Source organism: Pelodiscus sinensis, chromosome 1 (assembly GCF_052426305.1).
Source record: "Pelodiscus sinensis isolate ZL-2025 chromosome 1, ASM5242630v1, whole genome shotgun sequence".
Classification (NCBI taxonomy): Eukaryota; Metazoa; Chordata; order Testudines; family Trionychidae; genus Pelodiscus; species Pelodiscus sinensis.
The window spans coordinates 78,634,396-78,650,449 of record NC_143052.1 but is presented as its reverse complement, the minus strand read 5'-3'; the positions used below and the strand labels follow the sequence as shown (position 1 = coordinate 78,650,449).

The following is a 16,054-nucleotide window of genomic DNA, read 5'->3' as shown; positions in this document are numbered from 1 at the left end:
TGACCCAGGGAAGTGTCTTCTACCACGGTCCCAAGAGAGTTGGCTCCCTGCCTCTGGCCCCCTCTACCCTATCCCCACCCGGGCTGCCCACTTTGCAGCTGCCGGCCCAACCCCGGGCTGCCAAGGATGGCAGGGGTTCTCCAGCCCTGGTACGCGCTATGGTGTGCGCCCATATTTCTTCAGCCATACAGTGCCATGGGTGGCTGGGCTTCTCTGGTCCCCGGTGCTACACTGCCGCAGGCTGCCTGGAGTCTATGGTTCCTGGTCCCATGCTGCCGTAAGCACGTAGAGGTCTTTAGCCTTCAGCTCCACTCTGCCACGAGCTGCCAGGGTTCTCCAGGCCCTGGACCCAGCACTAGTTTGGGGCTCATCTGGTCCTGGTCAGTCTGCTGACCTTCCTGCCATTAGGCTCCTGGGCTCTCTGGTCCAAGAGCATTCATGGTCCTGCCAGACCATGGATGTTGCCGGGCCAAAGAGTGTCAATTTTCAGAGGTGCAGCCTGTACACTAATATAACTTGAATATGTTTACCATGCAGTCAAGCCCTTGCTTAACTTCATTAATGGTGAGCACTCCCATTGGCTTCAATGCATAATTAGAGTGCATAAAATTAAATATATAATTAAGCTTTTGTAGAATCAGGCCCTTTATATTTTAAGTCTTGATCCTGTAAAACAAAGAGTTTTAAATATTGAACTCACATGGAATGCTATTGTCCGTTATATGAATGGATTTCATGTAAGTTACCTAAAATATTGCTTATAAAAATAAAAGGCCATAATATAAACTTCTGTAAAACTGTTTATTTCAAAATGAAATTAAAATATTTTTGCAAACCAAAAATCAAATACAAAATAATAATTTGCTTGTTGCAGCTTTTCTAGATTTGAGTCCTAGCAAAGTGGAAGCACTCAGTTACTTCATATCGGAAATGGCTTAATGTTCTTAATCATTCAAAATGTAACAGGAAAATTTGCTTTACTTTCTAGGCTTGTCATCTCTTGCTCAGCAAAATCGTATTGGAGAAATACAGGAAAAACTACAAGTGCTGGAACAGAGAACTAAAGAGGCTGAGAGAGTAGCAGAATTAGCAGAGTCTGATGCTAGGGAAAAGGACAAAGAACTCATTGAGACTCTGAAGCGAATGAGAGACTATGAAATGGTACACAGATAATTTGATAAAATGAAAAGAGCAGTTTTTGACTTTATGTTTAACAATGTTTGCAATTTTTCCATTTAGTTTGTCCTACCTGAAAAACAAAACAAAAACAAATATCAAATGAACAGCGTCCCACATTGGTTTTTTTCTCTCATTTTGATCTTGTTGTAGAGGATAGATGAGTGAATTTGAGGCTTACATCTACACTACAACAGAAAGTTGACTTAAGGTACGCAACTCCAGCTATTTGAATACTATAGCCGGAGTTGACCTACCTTAGATTGATTTACTAGACCCACCTGAATCAACTGCCATTCAGTCTTGAATTAGCCAAATTGGGAAAGGCATATGAAGCTTGTTTGAGCATCCATAGTTGTTGTCTTGAGATGACAGAAGTTGGATAGCCAAGATGAGAAGCTTTTGAAGGGTCAACATGTAAGCTAATAGCAGAATTCCCTCTTGCAAACAGTGGGAAAAGGACTTCTGAAAATCACTGGAAGCACCAAGTAAAAACATTTTGTCAGAGAAGTTAGGTGAATGGAAAGATGCCATTTTTAGATGGTCACTTTCCTGATTCTAACTATATTGTCAATGTTTACATTCCTAAAATATTCTGCATATTTAGGCCCTGATTCTTTGCAGACATGTGTGCATAGCACTCATTGCAGGATCAGGGACTTTAATGTTTCTACACTTGTACATCTACACTTGTCTACACTTGTACATCTCAGGGTAAAGAAAAAGATGCAGTTCCTTTCCATTGCATTGAATTTAGTTGTTTGTTAAATAGTAAATGTCACATTGTCAGATGTTTGATTATCAGTGATAAACTTTAAGTTTTGGATTTTTTTTTACATGGGGAAATGGTGATTGTACAACAATTCTGTTTGATAGTGCATCAAAAGGTTTGTGTTGACCATGTTTTCAAAATGAAAAGAGGACCTTTCTATGATAACATTTTTTAGAGTAACAGAATATTCATGCAAAAATACTTTTTAAAAATGTGTGCTACTTCGCTGCTTCCAACTTAGACTTTGCTTCCTAGATTCAACAGAGTGGCATGTACATTTCTCAAAGATAGAGGATTTTTTCAAGTAACTCAATGTTCTGAATAGTGTATTATGGAACATTGAACATGTATGGCTAACATGCACTTTGAGTAAAAAATACCTTTGCTTTACACTCACTTAGCTTTTCACTGCAAACACTGCTTGGAATAGTAATATGGCTTAAGCAAGCATTTTTCAGTTAAAGAACCCTTATATTTTAAATGATAAAATAAAAATATATAGGGAACTTCAAATTTCCAAAAGAAAATCTCAAGACCTTGAGACATTATTGTAAAATCCGTATGTGTGCTCTCTGACAAAGGTAAGCTGGAATTCAGCGAAATTACATTCATTGTCATAGTGATACTAGTTACAAACACTTGGGCTGTGTCTACACTGGCACCTTTTTCTGGAAATGCTTAAAACGGAACAGTTTTCCGTTATAAGTATTTCCGGAAAAAGAGCATCTACATTGGCAGGATGCTTTTCCGGAAAAGCCCTTTTTCCGGAAAAGTGTCTGTGGCCAATGTAGACGCGCTTTTCTGGAAAAAAGCCCCGATCGTCATTTTCGCGATCGGGGCTTTTTTGCGGAAAAGACTACAATGCTGTCTACACTGGCCCTTTTCCGGAACAGTTTTCCGGAAAAAGGACTTTTGCCCGAGCGGGAGCAGCATAGTTTTTCCGGAAAAGCAGCTGATTTCTTACAGTAAATCGTCACTGCTTTTCCGGAAATTCAAGGGGCCAGTGTAGACAGCTCGCAGCTTATTCCGGAAAAGCGGCTGCTTTTCCGGAATAAGTGGCCCAGTGTAGACACAGCCTTGTTGTTATATACTAGATTTTATCAAAAAAATTAAAAAGGAAAGAGGCAGAAAGTATTGTAAATTTAAGACTTCCATTTTAATTCCTAAGTGCTATTTCCATGATCAGAAAAATGATTATATTTGCAATTCAGTAGACAGTGGTTTGGCACCTTCAAGTGAGTGGATTATTTCAATTTAATTCTATAATGTTCTTTCAAAAAAATCCCTCCCTTTACTCATAATCTTTTTCTTGTTGTCTTTCCTTTTATTTTGGTTCTATTTCAGGGAATATATGGTTTGGAAGATGCTATTGCTGAAATAAAGGATTTAAAAAAGCAGATTAAAATAAGAGATCATGAGATTGAAGGATTGATTAAGGAAGTAAACAAACTTGAACTTAAAATTAATGATTTTCTTGATGAAAATGAAGAGCTCAGGGAGCGCTTAGGTATGTGATTGATGTGACTGTGCCATAGAGTTCAAATAACATTATATTAATGCAGGTATCTTACCTTATCGTAATTCAGTGTGTGTAAGTTATTTTATTTGTCTACTAAAAATGAAGTGATGAATGTATTTATTTATTTATTTATTTATTTATTTATAAGAAATTATTAGCTGCAGGATCGTTCATGAACAAATGTGGCCATTAAGCTGCTTTTGACAGAGCTACAATCATTTTTATTTCCATGACGGTACCTAACTTTGCCTGATTCCAAAATGACTCACCCATCATAGTACATTCAAACACTACGAAATTTGTAAAGATAATATTCTAGTATTATCTTTCGTAGTATTGATTGAAAAATACAGAAAGAAAAAACATGAGTTAATCTGTTTAAATTATTCTATAGTTAAAGATAAATTGCTACCTGGAGTTAAGTTTATGTATCCTTTAGCTATGGGTCAGTCAACTAATACTGTCCCTTTCCAGATTATGTTAAGCATGGAAGAGCTGTTATATATGAAGAAAACAAGTATTCCTATTAGTTTTCAGAATAACTATTTGTTATCCTGCTTGAATATTTATCAAAGTATTCTTATTTAGATAGGTTATATATTAATGCTTTTCAAATGTACATTATTCCTTCTAACTAATAAATACCACCTGCATTATGTTTCAGGTCTTGATCCAAAGACAATGATAGATTTAACTGAATTTAAAAACAGCAAGGCACTAAAACAGCAGCAGTACAGAGCTGAAAACCAGATCCTTTTAAAAGAGGCAAGTGATAAATTGTGTTTATGCATATTTTGTAAAATGAAACTGAACAGAAATAAATATTAACATTTTATTATGCAGATTGAAAGATTGGAAGAAGAAAGAATTGCACTGAAACAACAGATTCGTAAAATGGCTCAGGAGAAAGGAAAAAGAGCGGCAATGTTAGGTATGTTAGAATCATGGCAGCTTATTTTGATTTTGACTGATTTCAGGCCAGCCACGGTAAATGGTTCTGTGTGGGTTTATTCAGCATAACTTTTCAGTGTGCTACATTTGCTAAGGTATGTAAATATTAAGAAGCTGAGTATAGATAGTGACCCAGATCTTCAGCTGCACCAGAGGTCTAGTTGGTATATTGGGAGAAAAGGGATGGAGTGGCTTTATGTTTCACTCATGCTCCAGCCTTATGTGTGTTCTAATTTTGCTGGCCTATAAAGGTATTTGAAGTGTAGTCAGAGTGCAAAATGGCCTTTCTGCATCCTCCCTCTCTCTTTAGGCAAATGCTCATTAACAGAGACATTGCAAAGAGCTTACTATGTCAATTTTGCACCAGCCAGAAGTTCATCTACCCTGTGGAAATCATCAGGTGCCTACTAAAAGCAACTTTACAACTCCTTTGCATCACAGAACAGGGATCAGATATCTAGTCCGCTGTTTGGAACATTTCATTTTGTTGTTAGGGGATTGATAAATTCATCCATAATAATTTGTTATTCATAAATGTATTGGTAATTAGGATTGGATGCAGATGACTTGCAGATGATTGATAGCTTTACAGAAGATCTGAAGACAAAAAAAGGAAAATCAGATTTCATGAGCACAGTTAATTTTGATGAAGTTAAAGCAAAGGTATGGTCATGGTATATGAATGTGTATTATTTTTTCTGAATGAGTTGGGCCTCAAAATAGGAACTATGTTAATATCTAAGTATATAGTTCTGAGAATTCTGTATGGCTATTAATTATTGATATACCTGTCTAAAGAAATAATCCTAAATGAATTGTCTGTACATTCTGATGTAACAATAATAAACATTGTTTACTTTTCTATGAAAACAGGATAACAGTTCATATAACATGGAAAGGAAAAACATACTTTCAGTTAGAGGAGCATCATTTAGTGTGTTAAAATCTGAAAAGGATATATCTGAAAACACCATGGATTTGGGAAATCTATCAAGAAGAATTTCTAGTATACTTCGTAATCTAAATCAGTCAGAAACAAGTGGAGATATTTTTGTCCAATTAGATTCTAGACATGTGGCACAGATGCAGCCAAAAGATGATGGCCATAGTTCAGAAACTTTTACCATAAAAGAGCTTTATAGATCATCAGGATTACAATCTACAGACACGCTAGGGACAACAGATTATGTAACTAATAGGCAGCTATCGAAAGGCGTAAAATCAGACTATCCGTATCCATGTTCATTTTCTGCTGCCCAAATAATGAAAAAGGATTCCAAAAGTCAGCCGATAAAACAACAGAGAAGCCAAAATTATGTAAAAAAAGCATCTTTTCAGAAACAAACAGAAATATGCTCTGGTTCAGACCAAACATTTTCTCAAGATTTCCAAGGAGGGTTGTCTCTCAGACAAAAATCTGCTATTTTTTGTCAGTCTATCCATGAGAAGCCAGTAGCACCATATGAATCACAAGTAGTAAAGCTAAAACATGAACAGGACTATTCTCAGATAAAGTATTCTGATTTCTTAACTGATTTCCAAGATGTCAGCAAAGAACAGAGAGACTTTCCAGAATCATTGCAGGCAGAAATTTTGGAAAGTGGATTTGAAGATGGACTATCAAAATATTTATGTCAGGTAGATCCAGTTGAAAATCTCATAAAGCAGTTGAGGAGTGAATTATTTTTCCTTAGATCACAGGTGAGGCTTCTCCATGATATCTATAAGCTTACCCTTTGCAATTACTCAGAAAATATATTCAGTAACAGATAATAAACAGTGTACATTTTTTTATTTTATGTGTTTCAACTTGATTGATTAAAGTACATAAGACAGTTCTATTCCTGCACATTTGTGGTATTGGCAATAAAACATAGAAAGTTCTTTAAATATAAAGTCTCCAGAACCACGACTGCTTCATAGCCAATATGTATGCAGCAAAAGTATAAAAAAGGTTTTTTTTAATGGAAAACAAGATTAGAATGATTTTAGGTCTAGCCATTTCCACTCCTCCCCTCAAAAAACCTACACCAAACCCTTGTTTAACTTCTCACCTTCTAGTCTTACCTTTCAGATTCCCTTATGACTATAGTGTTCTCTCCATTCTTACGTTTTAGTTTCAGTAAAACAAAAGGATACTGTAGCACGAGGCATAGGATTGGAGCACTCGCAGAAAAAAATTAGTGGGTGCTCTCCGCCTACCCTCTCAGCACCTCTCGTCTGCCTGCAGCTCCACCCATCAACTTCTCCTCCCTCCCAGCTCCTCATGCCCATCATGATCAGCTGTTTCACAGTGTGCAGGAGCTGTTGGAAGGAAAGGGGAGGAGCAGGGATGGGATATGCTATAGGGGAGGGGCAGAACTGGGTAGGGATAGCTAGCGGGGATGAGAAGAGGTAGGTTGGAGTTGGGGGCTTGGGAGAAGGGATGGGTGGGGTGGGATGGGACCTGAGGCAGAGTGGGAAGAAGCAGAATGAGGGTAGAGGTTTTGGGGAAAGAAGAAAGGTCTAAGGAGTGGCAGGAGTTTGAGCACCTCTGGGGCCTATAGGAAGCTGGTGCCTGTTGCATCATGTAATAAAGTTTTGTAATTTTCAGAGCTTATCTGGATGAGGTGGAGGCTGAGACGGATCTGCTCTCTCTGATATTAGTGGAAACATTAATGAATTGTTGAGGAGTACAAAAGCGTAGCACAAGCACAGAGGAACAAAATCAGAAAGGCTAAAGCACAGAATGTGTTAAACCTAGCAAGGGGCATAAAAGGCCATAAGAAGAGGTTCTTCAAATATGTAAGGAGTGAAAGAAAGATAAAGTGTAGGTTCTCTACTTAGCAGGGAAGGAGAGGTAATAACTTATATCAGGAAGCGTGAGGTATTTAATGTTTATTTTTGCTTTAGTCTTCACTTAAATATGTTAATAGTGACCAGATACTCATCACAATTAATGTTAACAACATGGTGAAAGGAACACAAGTCGAAATAGGGAAAGAACAGGTTAAAGACTAGATAAGTTAGTTTTATTCAAGTTATTAGGGTCTAATGAATTTAATGCTTGGGTATTTGCGGAATTAGCTGACGTGCCCTTAGAACCATTAGCAGTTACCTTTCAGAATCATGGAGGTATGGTGAGGTCTCAGGGGCCTGGAGAAGGGCTAACATAGTGCTCATCTTTAAATATGGAAATGAAAGAGGACCTGGGGAATTATAAACCAGTCAGCCTAACTTAAATACCTGGAAAGATACTAGAACAAATTATTAAAACAATCAATTTATAAGCACCTAGAGAATAATAGATAGGCAAGGTGTATGAGGTAACATCTTTTATTGGACCAGCTCCTGTTAATGAGAGACAACCTTTTGAGCTACACAGAGGTTTTTTTTAGGTTTGGGAAAGGTACTAACAGTGTCCCAGCTAAATACAAAATTGAACAGATAGAATATGCACTATTTACTTATGCTAAACTATGGAATTGTTCAAGGTGAAGTGGCCAGTTGACTCCCCTGTAGTTACAGGACTAGAGATGTAAGCGACTAGTTGACTATCTGATAAGCAAAAGCTTATCATGTAGTCGACCAGTCCCTCGACTAGTTGCTTACTTCCTCCCACCATCAGCTTCTATGAGAGGCAGCAAGGGGGTGCGAGCAGGAGCTCGTGCTGGAGGGGAGCCGTCTTAAAAGCCGGTTTCCCCCCGCACCATCTCTGCAGGGTGCAGAGAACACGGGGTAATGGGGACCAGACGCAAGCTGGGAATCAGCTGATTCCCGGCTCACGTTCAGTCCCAGATGCTGTGCCTCTGCTTTTTAATTGTATTAAGAGCCTGCCGCAGCGGGAGGAACCCTGCACGAGCTAGGAATCAGCTAGCCTGGCCCACGCTGGGTTCCCCCCGCTGCGCTTCAGTCTTTTAAAGGTGTTTAGAGCTGATTGGACAACTGATTCCTGGCTTGCACCAGGTCCCTGCTGCGCTACAGCCTTTTTACATTTAAAGCTGGTGCACAGTGTGTGGGGGGACCTGACGCAAGCCCGGAATCAGCTGTTCTGGCTTGTTCTGGGTCTCTCTTGCTGCACTTCAGCCTTTTAAATGGATTAAGAGCCAACAGGCCAACAAGCTCTTAATCCATTTAAAAGGCAGAGCCGCAGCGGGGTAAGCTCCTGGGGACGGGACTAGTTAATTAGTTGATTAAATGAAATGTAACATACCTACACAGGACTAAAAGTTGTGGTGTGTTAGTGGGTTACAGAATATTGTAATAAGCCATAAATTCAGTGTCTTTATTAAAACCATGATTGTTAGTGTCAAGAAAAGTTATGAATTTGAGCTCTCATGCTTGTCTTTTAAGAGTGCTGCACAAGTTTGATGTTTTGAGTATCTTTCCCAGATTTGAAGACAAGCTTTGTGTAAATCAAAAGCTTGTATCTCTTACCAACAAAAGTGGGTCCGTTAAAAGATATTCCTCACTCATCTTGTCTCTGCTATCCTGGGATTAACACAATTACAGCAACAATACATGGAGGATAATAGCCTTGTAAGGAATTGCCAGTATAAATTTGTTAAGAACAAAAACTAACCTAATTTCCTTCTTTGGTGGAAAGATGTGAACAAATTGGAGAGAGCCCAGAGGATAGCAACAAAAATGATACAAAGTTTAGAAAACCTGATCTATGAGGAAAAGTTAAAAAACTGGGCATGCTTATTCTTAAAAAAAGAAAACTAAATATGTACAGTCAGTCCCCGGGTTACGCGGATCCGACATATGTTGGATCCGTACTTAGGAACAGGGCTTTTCTCACCCCGGAGGACGCGGGTGGCGGAACCGCCCATACGCTCCGCGGTCCCACCGCCCGCGTCGTCCTGGGCGAGAAAAGCTGCTCCGCGTCTCCTTGGTCTTCTGGGGAGGGGGCCCCCAGCAGACCAGGGAGACACGGAGCAAAGCTGCGGAGGACCCGGGCGGCGGGACCGCGGCGCGTCTTGGTCCCGCCGCCCGCGTCTCCCTGGTCTGCTGGAGGGGGGGGGTGCAGCTAGTGCGCCACCCCCCCCACCAGCAGACCAGGCTTTTCTCGCGGACGCCTGTGGTAGAGCAGCTGGGGCGCTGCCGGTTGGTCCCGCAGCGCCGCTCCTCGGCGCTACTGGACCAGCCCAGCAGCACCCCAGCTGCTCTGCCCCAGGCAACCCCAAGTCACCTGCTGCTGAAACTGACCAGCGGCTGACTACAGGAAGCCCGAGGCAGAGTTGCTCTGCCACGGGCTTCCTGGAATCAGCCGCTGATCAGTTTCAGCAGCAGCTGACTTGGGGACACCTGGGGTCGAGCAGCTGGGGTGCTGCTGGTTGGTCCCCGCAGCGCCGAGGTGCGGCGCTGCGAGGACCTACCCGGCAGCGCCCCAGCTGCTGTGTCCCAGGTGTCCAGATTCAGCAAACCTACAGTTCCTATCTTGTACGTAACCCGGGGACTGCCTGTAATGTGTATTGATAATGAGGACTGTACTCACTTGTTTTCCACGTGAACTGAAGGTAGGATAAGAAATAATCCTCTTAATATACAGCAAGGTAGATTTAGGTTAGATAATAGGAAAAATTCTCTAGCTATAAAGATAGTTACGTACTGGAATAGGTTTCTGAATGAAGTTGTGGAATCCCCATCATGGGAGGTTTTTAAGGATATGTTGGACAAATATCTATCAGAGAGAGTTTATGCATATTTGGTTTTGCCTAAGTGCAAAGTGCTGGATTTGATGACCTCTTGAGGTCCCTTCTATATTTCTATGAGTCTGTGTGCTTGGCCAAAGATCAGAACAGTGTCCTCTGTCAGAGGATGCCACAGCTTTAGCCAATGCAAGGCATAGAGGAGAAGCAGCTTCAGCTACTAAAGTGGGGTTTGTCTACACTACAGCGTTAATTCGAACTAACTTAGTTCGAATTAGTTAATTCGAACTAAGCTAATTTGAATTTGCGCATCCAGACTTAAAAACTAGTTCGAGTTAGCATTTTCCTAATTCGAACTAGCATGTCCACACAGAGTGGAACCTGAACTGGGGTTAAAGACGGCCAGAAGCAGTGCCGGCAGGGCATCAGAGTAGGACTTAGAGCGTGGAGCTGCTGTCTCAGGCTAGCCGAGGGCTGTGCTTAAAGGGTCCCGACCCTTAACCCGGACAGACAGTTCTCAGGGGTGCCCCGCTTGCAAAGCAGTCCTGGCTTGGAGTGCTCTGAGTGCCCACACTCGGCACATCACAGCACTTGGCCATCAGCCCGGCTACACCTGCCGCAGGCTGCCATCTGGGGAGAGGGGTCAATCGGGGGGCTGCAGGAGAGTTTCTACCCCGAGGAGCCCGCAGAGCCACCCCAGTCCTCCCCATCAGAGGCGCGTACCCCATTCCTCCCTCACCTCCTTCCACTTACACCTCCCTAGCCCCCTTCCTGATGTACAAAATAAAGAACACGTGTGTTCAAAAATAGAAACTCTCTTTATTGAACAAAACTGGGAGAGACTGGGAAAAGGAGGTGGGAGAGGGGAAGAGAGAGGGTGCAAGAGGGGAGGGCAACTACAATGATCAGGGGTTTGGAACAGGTCCTATATGAAGAGAGGCTACAGAGACTGGGACTTTTCTGCTTAGAAAAGAGGAGACGAAGGGGGGATATGATAGAGGTATATAATAGCAGGAGTGAGGTGGAGAGGGTGCTTAAAGAAAAGTTCTTCATTAGTTCCCATAATAGAAGGACTAGAGGACACCAAAGGAAAGGAATGGGTAGCAGGCTTCAAACTAATAACAGAAAGTTGTTCTTCACAAAGCAAATAGTCAACCTGTGGAACTCCTTGCTGCAGGAGGCTGTGAAGGCTAGAACTAGAACAGAGTTTACAGAGAAGTGAGATACAGTGATGGAGGTTGGGTCCCTGGAGTGGTATTAGCCAGGGGGTAGGAATGGTGTCCCTGGCCTCTGTTTGTGGAAGGCTGGAGATGGATGGCACAAGACAAATGGCTTGGTCATTGTCTTCGGTCCATCCCCTCCAGGGTACCTAGGGTTGGCCGCTGTTGGCAGACAGGCTACTGGGCTAGATGGACCTTTGGTCTGACCCAGTACGGCCATTCTAACCTCAGGGCTCAGGGTCGGGGGTCTCACTGGACCACCCTGATTTTCATGCAAACCTGCTCCTGGGTGGCCAGGCTGGCAGCTATCCTGCCCTAGACGGCCACTTTCCTGTGCCTAGTGCGGAGGTCGTGGACAAGGTCCACGATGTCTGCACTAGACCAGGCGGGTGCCCGCCTCTTGTGGTCCTGGGCAGGCTCCCGTGAGCCGCCAGCCTGGTCCCGGGAAGAGGTGGAGGGCTGGGTGGCAGCGGGTGGCTGGCTTGAGCCGTGCCACGTGCAGGGTCTGCTGGCTGGGTGCTAGCAGGCTTGCACCTGGCATGGGCACCGTAGCCAGCCCGTGCCCCTTTAAGGGGTCCGGGGCCGGGAGGGGGGCAGACGAATTTCCCTGGTGTTGGCCAGAGTGGCCACCAGGGAAAGCTGGGGAGGGCTAGCCTCCCACTAGTTCAAATTAAAGGTCTACACAGCCCTTAAGTCGAACTAGTAAGTTCGAACTAGGCTTAGTCCTCGTGGAATAAGGTTTACCTAGTTCGAACTAAGCGCTCCGCTAGTTCGAATTAAGTTCGAACTAGTGGAGCGCTAGTGTAGCGCCTATCAAAGTTAATTCGAACTAACGTCTGTTAGTTCGAATTAACTTTGTAGTGTAGACATACCCGAGGATAGGCAAGGAAAAGTACCAAGTTATTAAGGAGATGAAAGTCTCTTCTCTTTCAGGCATCCTCTAGCTAATGAGAAATTTCTGAGCTGGCTTTTAGTTGCTTTTCTATCTTTTTATTTGGTGGCAAAAGAAACTATAAACTTAATGTTAGGAAAAGATTTCAAGTGGTAAAATATGTTAGATTACTGGTTCCTAAATGGTGCTATATGGAGCACTTTCCAGTGATTCATAAAGGAGTTGGTTAGTTGCATTGTGCTAGCTTCTTTTTCTTTTTCTTCATATGCAAAGTTACATTGAAAAATAAATACATTAAATAGTTTCTTCACATTTTTTATGTAAACAGTTGCTGTACTTCTGAAATATTTTATTGAATTGCCATTAGAAGGGGAGGTGGCTCACTTTATTATGACATGAAGTCTACAATACAAAAAATTTGAGGAACTCTATATTAATCTGCTGAAATAATCTTCGAAGAGAAATAGTGGAGTCTCTATTGTGCGAGCCATTTAAAATTGGACCGGAAGAAGCACTGGAGAAAATAGGGTAGTGCAGGAATGAACAATTTAATCAAAGAATTCTTTCCCATTTCTAACTTAAATTATTCACAACTATGAGAGGCATTTTCTAGATTTATCAAACTACCCTTTTTTATGTCCATAATTGATAATTGGGACTCTTATCTGTAAAATCAGCCTTTTAAGCTATTGTCTTTTATGCTTTACTCCAACGGGTCATTTTAAAGTAATGGTTAAGAAACCTGTAAAACAAATAATATAATTAATTTACTACTAAAATGTAAAAGTTTATTTCTTTACTCATATCACAGAAAAGTTTTTGGAAAGGTAATGTACATAAATGGAGATCAAATAATTTGCTAATTATCAATTGTTCTTCTAGAATGAGCAGATATCCAGGGATCTTTTGGCCAAGAGTACATTATATAGAAATGCAGAACTCGAGCTTGAGAGATGCAGGAGCCAGGCAGTGCAGGTAGTGAGAGGGTTTCATAGGGTATTTATGAAGAGAGGCTACTTTAAATGATTGCATAAATATTATTTATAGCTTTAATTTTTTTCTTTTACTGCTTTTGTTGTTTGCAGATGACACTCTTTTCCTGTCCTTTTCTAACAATAGAATTGTACTATCACATATGTATGATTTAATAACACTTCTTCAGGCATCTAATCTTATTTAATAGTCATTATTCAATTGTAGGATTTTAAGTATTCTGGCACTAAAAGACTCTAAATCTTGTGACTTGAAAATCCAGTTTTAAGATTGTTTGTTTTTCCTGGTAGAATGAATACCTTGCAAAAGAATTAAATGAGAGAGAGAAAGATTTGGAACGGAACAGAACTGCGATAGCCAAATTTCAATCTAAATGTAAGATGTAATTCTTTTGTTAGTATAGGCCATGATTAAATTTCTAAATAGCTGCTGATTTTGTCAGATCTTTATGTATAATTTTTAGTGTGCTAATATGAGCCTGCTTTATTTTGTTATACTTGCAAATCTTACTTGGTGTTTTTTAGAATGCATGAAAGCAGTGTGTGTGTGTGTGTGTGTGTGTGTGTGTGTGTGTGTGTGTGTCTACACACACACACAAAATCCTCAGCCCAATCCTCAGTTCCTAACAACCAGCCAATAGAAAGTGACCCCTACCAATCTCTCACCTCCTGTTGGCTGGAAACAACCAGCCAACAGGAGCTGAGAAATTGGCTTGGAGGATGGGGACAGCAGAAGCCTCTTTCCCCTGCTGGAGTTGAGTGTGACGTGGAGGGAGCAGCTTACACTTAAAAGTGACCTGGGACTGCAGCAGGCAGGGAGCCCAGCCTGTCTCCGAGGTGCTGCAGGGCTGCTGCCCGGGAGATGCTTAGATAAGTGCCTCCAGCCAGAGCCTCCACTGGCACCCTTGTCCCTCCCGCACCCCCAGGCCACCATCCAAACCCTCTACACCCCTCTATTCCAGGTTTTATCCCCCACCCAGAACCTCTCCTGCACCAATCCCAGACCCTGCACCATATTTCCGTGCCCCAGGTCACCACTCAGATGCTCTGCCGTCTGCACCCCCTTTTCCCCACAATTTCCTCCCAGACTCCTTCCCCCAGGTCAGAATCCTCTCCTACACCCATACTCACTCCCTAATCTTATATCCCAATTCCCTGACCCAAGTCACAACCCCCTCCTCCACCCAAACTCCCTCACAGACTTTACACTGTCTCCTGCATCCCTGTCCCTTACCCCATGTGCCCTTCTACATCCAACCTCCATCCTAGACCCTGCACCTCATCCATAGAAAAGTGTGGCCCTTGACCACTTTCCAAAATCTTGGTGTGACCCCTCCCCCCCACCAAAAATTATTGCCCACCCCTGACCTAATACCAAAAACATAGCAAATATAAACATAGAAATATAGCTTGAAGGTTGATACCAATAAGTTACAAAATGATATAAATGAAATGTATTTACCAAGATCTCATGTTTCTTGAGAACTTCGCTAAATACTTTAATCTTTCATATATCTTTTTTAAAAAGTTTCTATAGTGTGGTATATATTCCTGATTAAGGTTTACATCAGTGGCACTATGTAAGCCCAGGAAAGCTTATGCCCAGATAAATTTGTTAGTTTTTAATGTGCCACAGGCCTCCTCATTGTTTTTGCTTAAACAGATTAACATGGCTATCTCTCGGAATTTTATTTATTTTAATATATGAAATTTAAAATAACAAGGTCCTTAGATCCAATCTAGCTCAGCACTTACGTGCATGCCTAACTTTAAATCCATTAATAGTCCCAGTGGAGGTAGTGGTATCACTCACTTATTTAAAGTTAGGCATATGCTTATGTGCTTTGCTGGATTAGATCATTAATAAACAAGCAGCTGAGGATTCAGAATGACACATTTCCTCCCTATGTACAGTAATCTTAAGTATCTGAACTCTGTAGGTAGAGGTATATTTCCTTGAATAAGATGAGCCATTTTTATTATGTCAGACTAATAGAAACCAAGATGAACTTGTATTCTTCCAGAGTATTTTAAAGTATTTTAGAAGTACACATTATTTTATTGTAGTAAAAGAATTATCAGATGAAAATAAACAACTTGAGCAAGGAATGAAAGAGATATTACAAGCTGTCAAGGAAATGCAGAAGGATCCCAGTGTGAAAGGAGGAGAAACAGCCTTAATGATCCCTAGTCTGGAGCGATTAGTAAATGTAAGCCTTCTTTCATTTGAATTAATTTTCTTGTTATAAGTTATTTATAGAGTTCTCTTTGTTTTGACTCTTCATTGTTGAATGTTAGCTGTTGTGTATTGAAAATACCCCCTAAAATCTTAAAAACACAAATGAAATTGACACATCAGAGTAAAATTCATGTTGATTGAATTGTCAGTCTTTAAAGAGTTGCTGAGAACTTTAAAAATGGATGTGGTGTTTTACATAAAAGCAGATTATAACACTGTATTAAAACATATGACTTTTAAAAATTAATCTATGTTGAGTTATAGTAGAGAATCAGAACACTGAAATATTAGCTTGAGACATGATGTTCATGCTGAAAATATTTATACTGTTAGATCTAGTTTTCTTAATCACTGACACAGCTAGATGTGTGCAGAGTTCATAGTCATGGGTAACAAGCAGATTACATACAAGTGTTCCCCAGTTTTATTGGGGTTTACCTTGTGGTGCTCATTTTGGGTTGTAGGCAGGGGAACCAACAGCTTTGCCAGATTCCTGGGTAAAGTGAGGGGGGCGGCTCCACAATCCCAGAAGGTGGGAGGGGCGAGGTCTCGGGCAGAAGGGGCAAGGACAGTTTCCCTGTGTGCCTATTGGAATGCAGTGCTCCTTCCCCCAATCTTCAGCATTGTTTGGCATTGTCCCCATCTCTTGAGGCAGTTCTC

At 41.3% G+C, this 16,054-nt stretch overlaps 1 protein-coding gene across 3 annotated transcripts in view; it reads left to right on the top strand.

The window, feature by feature from the left end:
* Positions 1–16,054, top strand: part of CEP290 (centrosomal protein 290) — a 125,512-nt gene that overhangs the window by 26,795 nt on the left and 82,663 nt on the right. For 2 of the 3 annotated variants that reach the window (XM_006114000.5, XM_075932784.2), the window contains 7 exons: positions 989–1,161; positions 3,293–3,455; positions 4,132–4,232; positions 4,311–4,398; positions 4,969–5,081; positions 13,447–13,531; positions 15,223–15,365. In XM_006114000.5, coding sequence (XP_006114062.3) covers positions 989–1,161; positions 3,293–3,455; positions 4,132–4,232; positions 4,311–4,398; positions 4,969–5,081; positions 13,447–13,531; positions 15,223–15,365 — 866 coding nt within the window. Of the gene's footprint in view, positions 1–988; positions 1,162–3,292; positions 3,456–4,131; positions 4,233–4,310; positions 4,399–4,968; positions 5,082–5,291; positions 6,120–13,446; positions 13,532–15,222; positions 15,366–16,054 lie in introns of all 3 variants that reach the window. The other variant, XM_089780184.1, reaches the window with a different exon arrangement.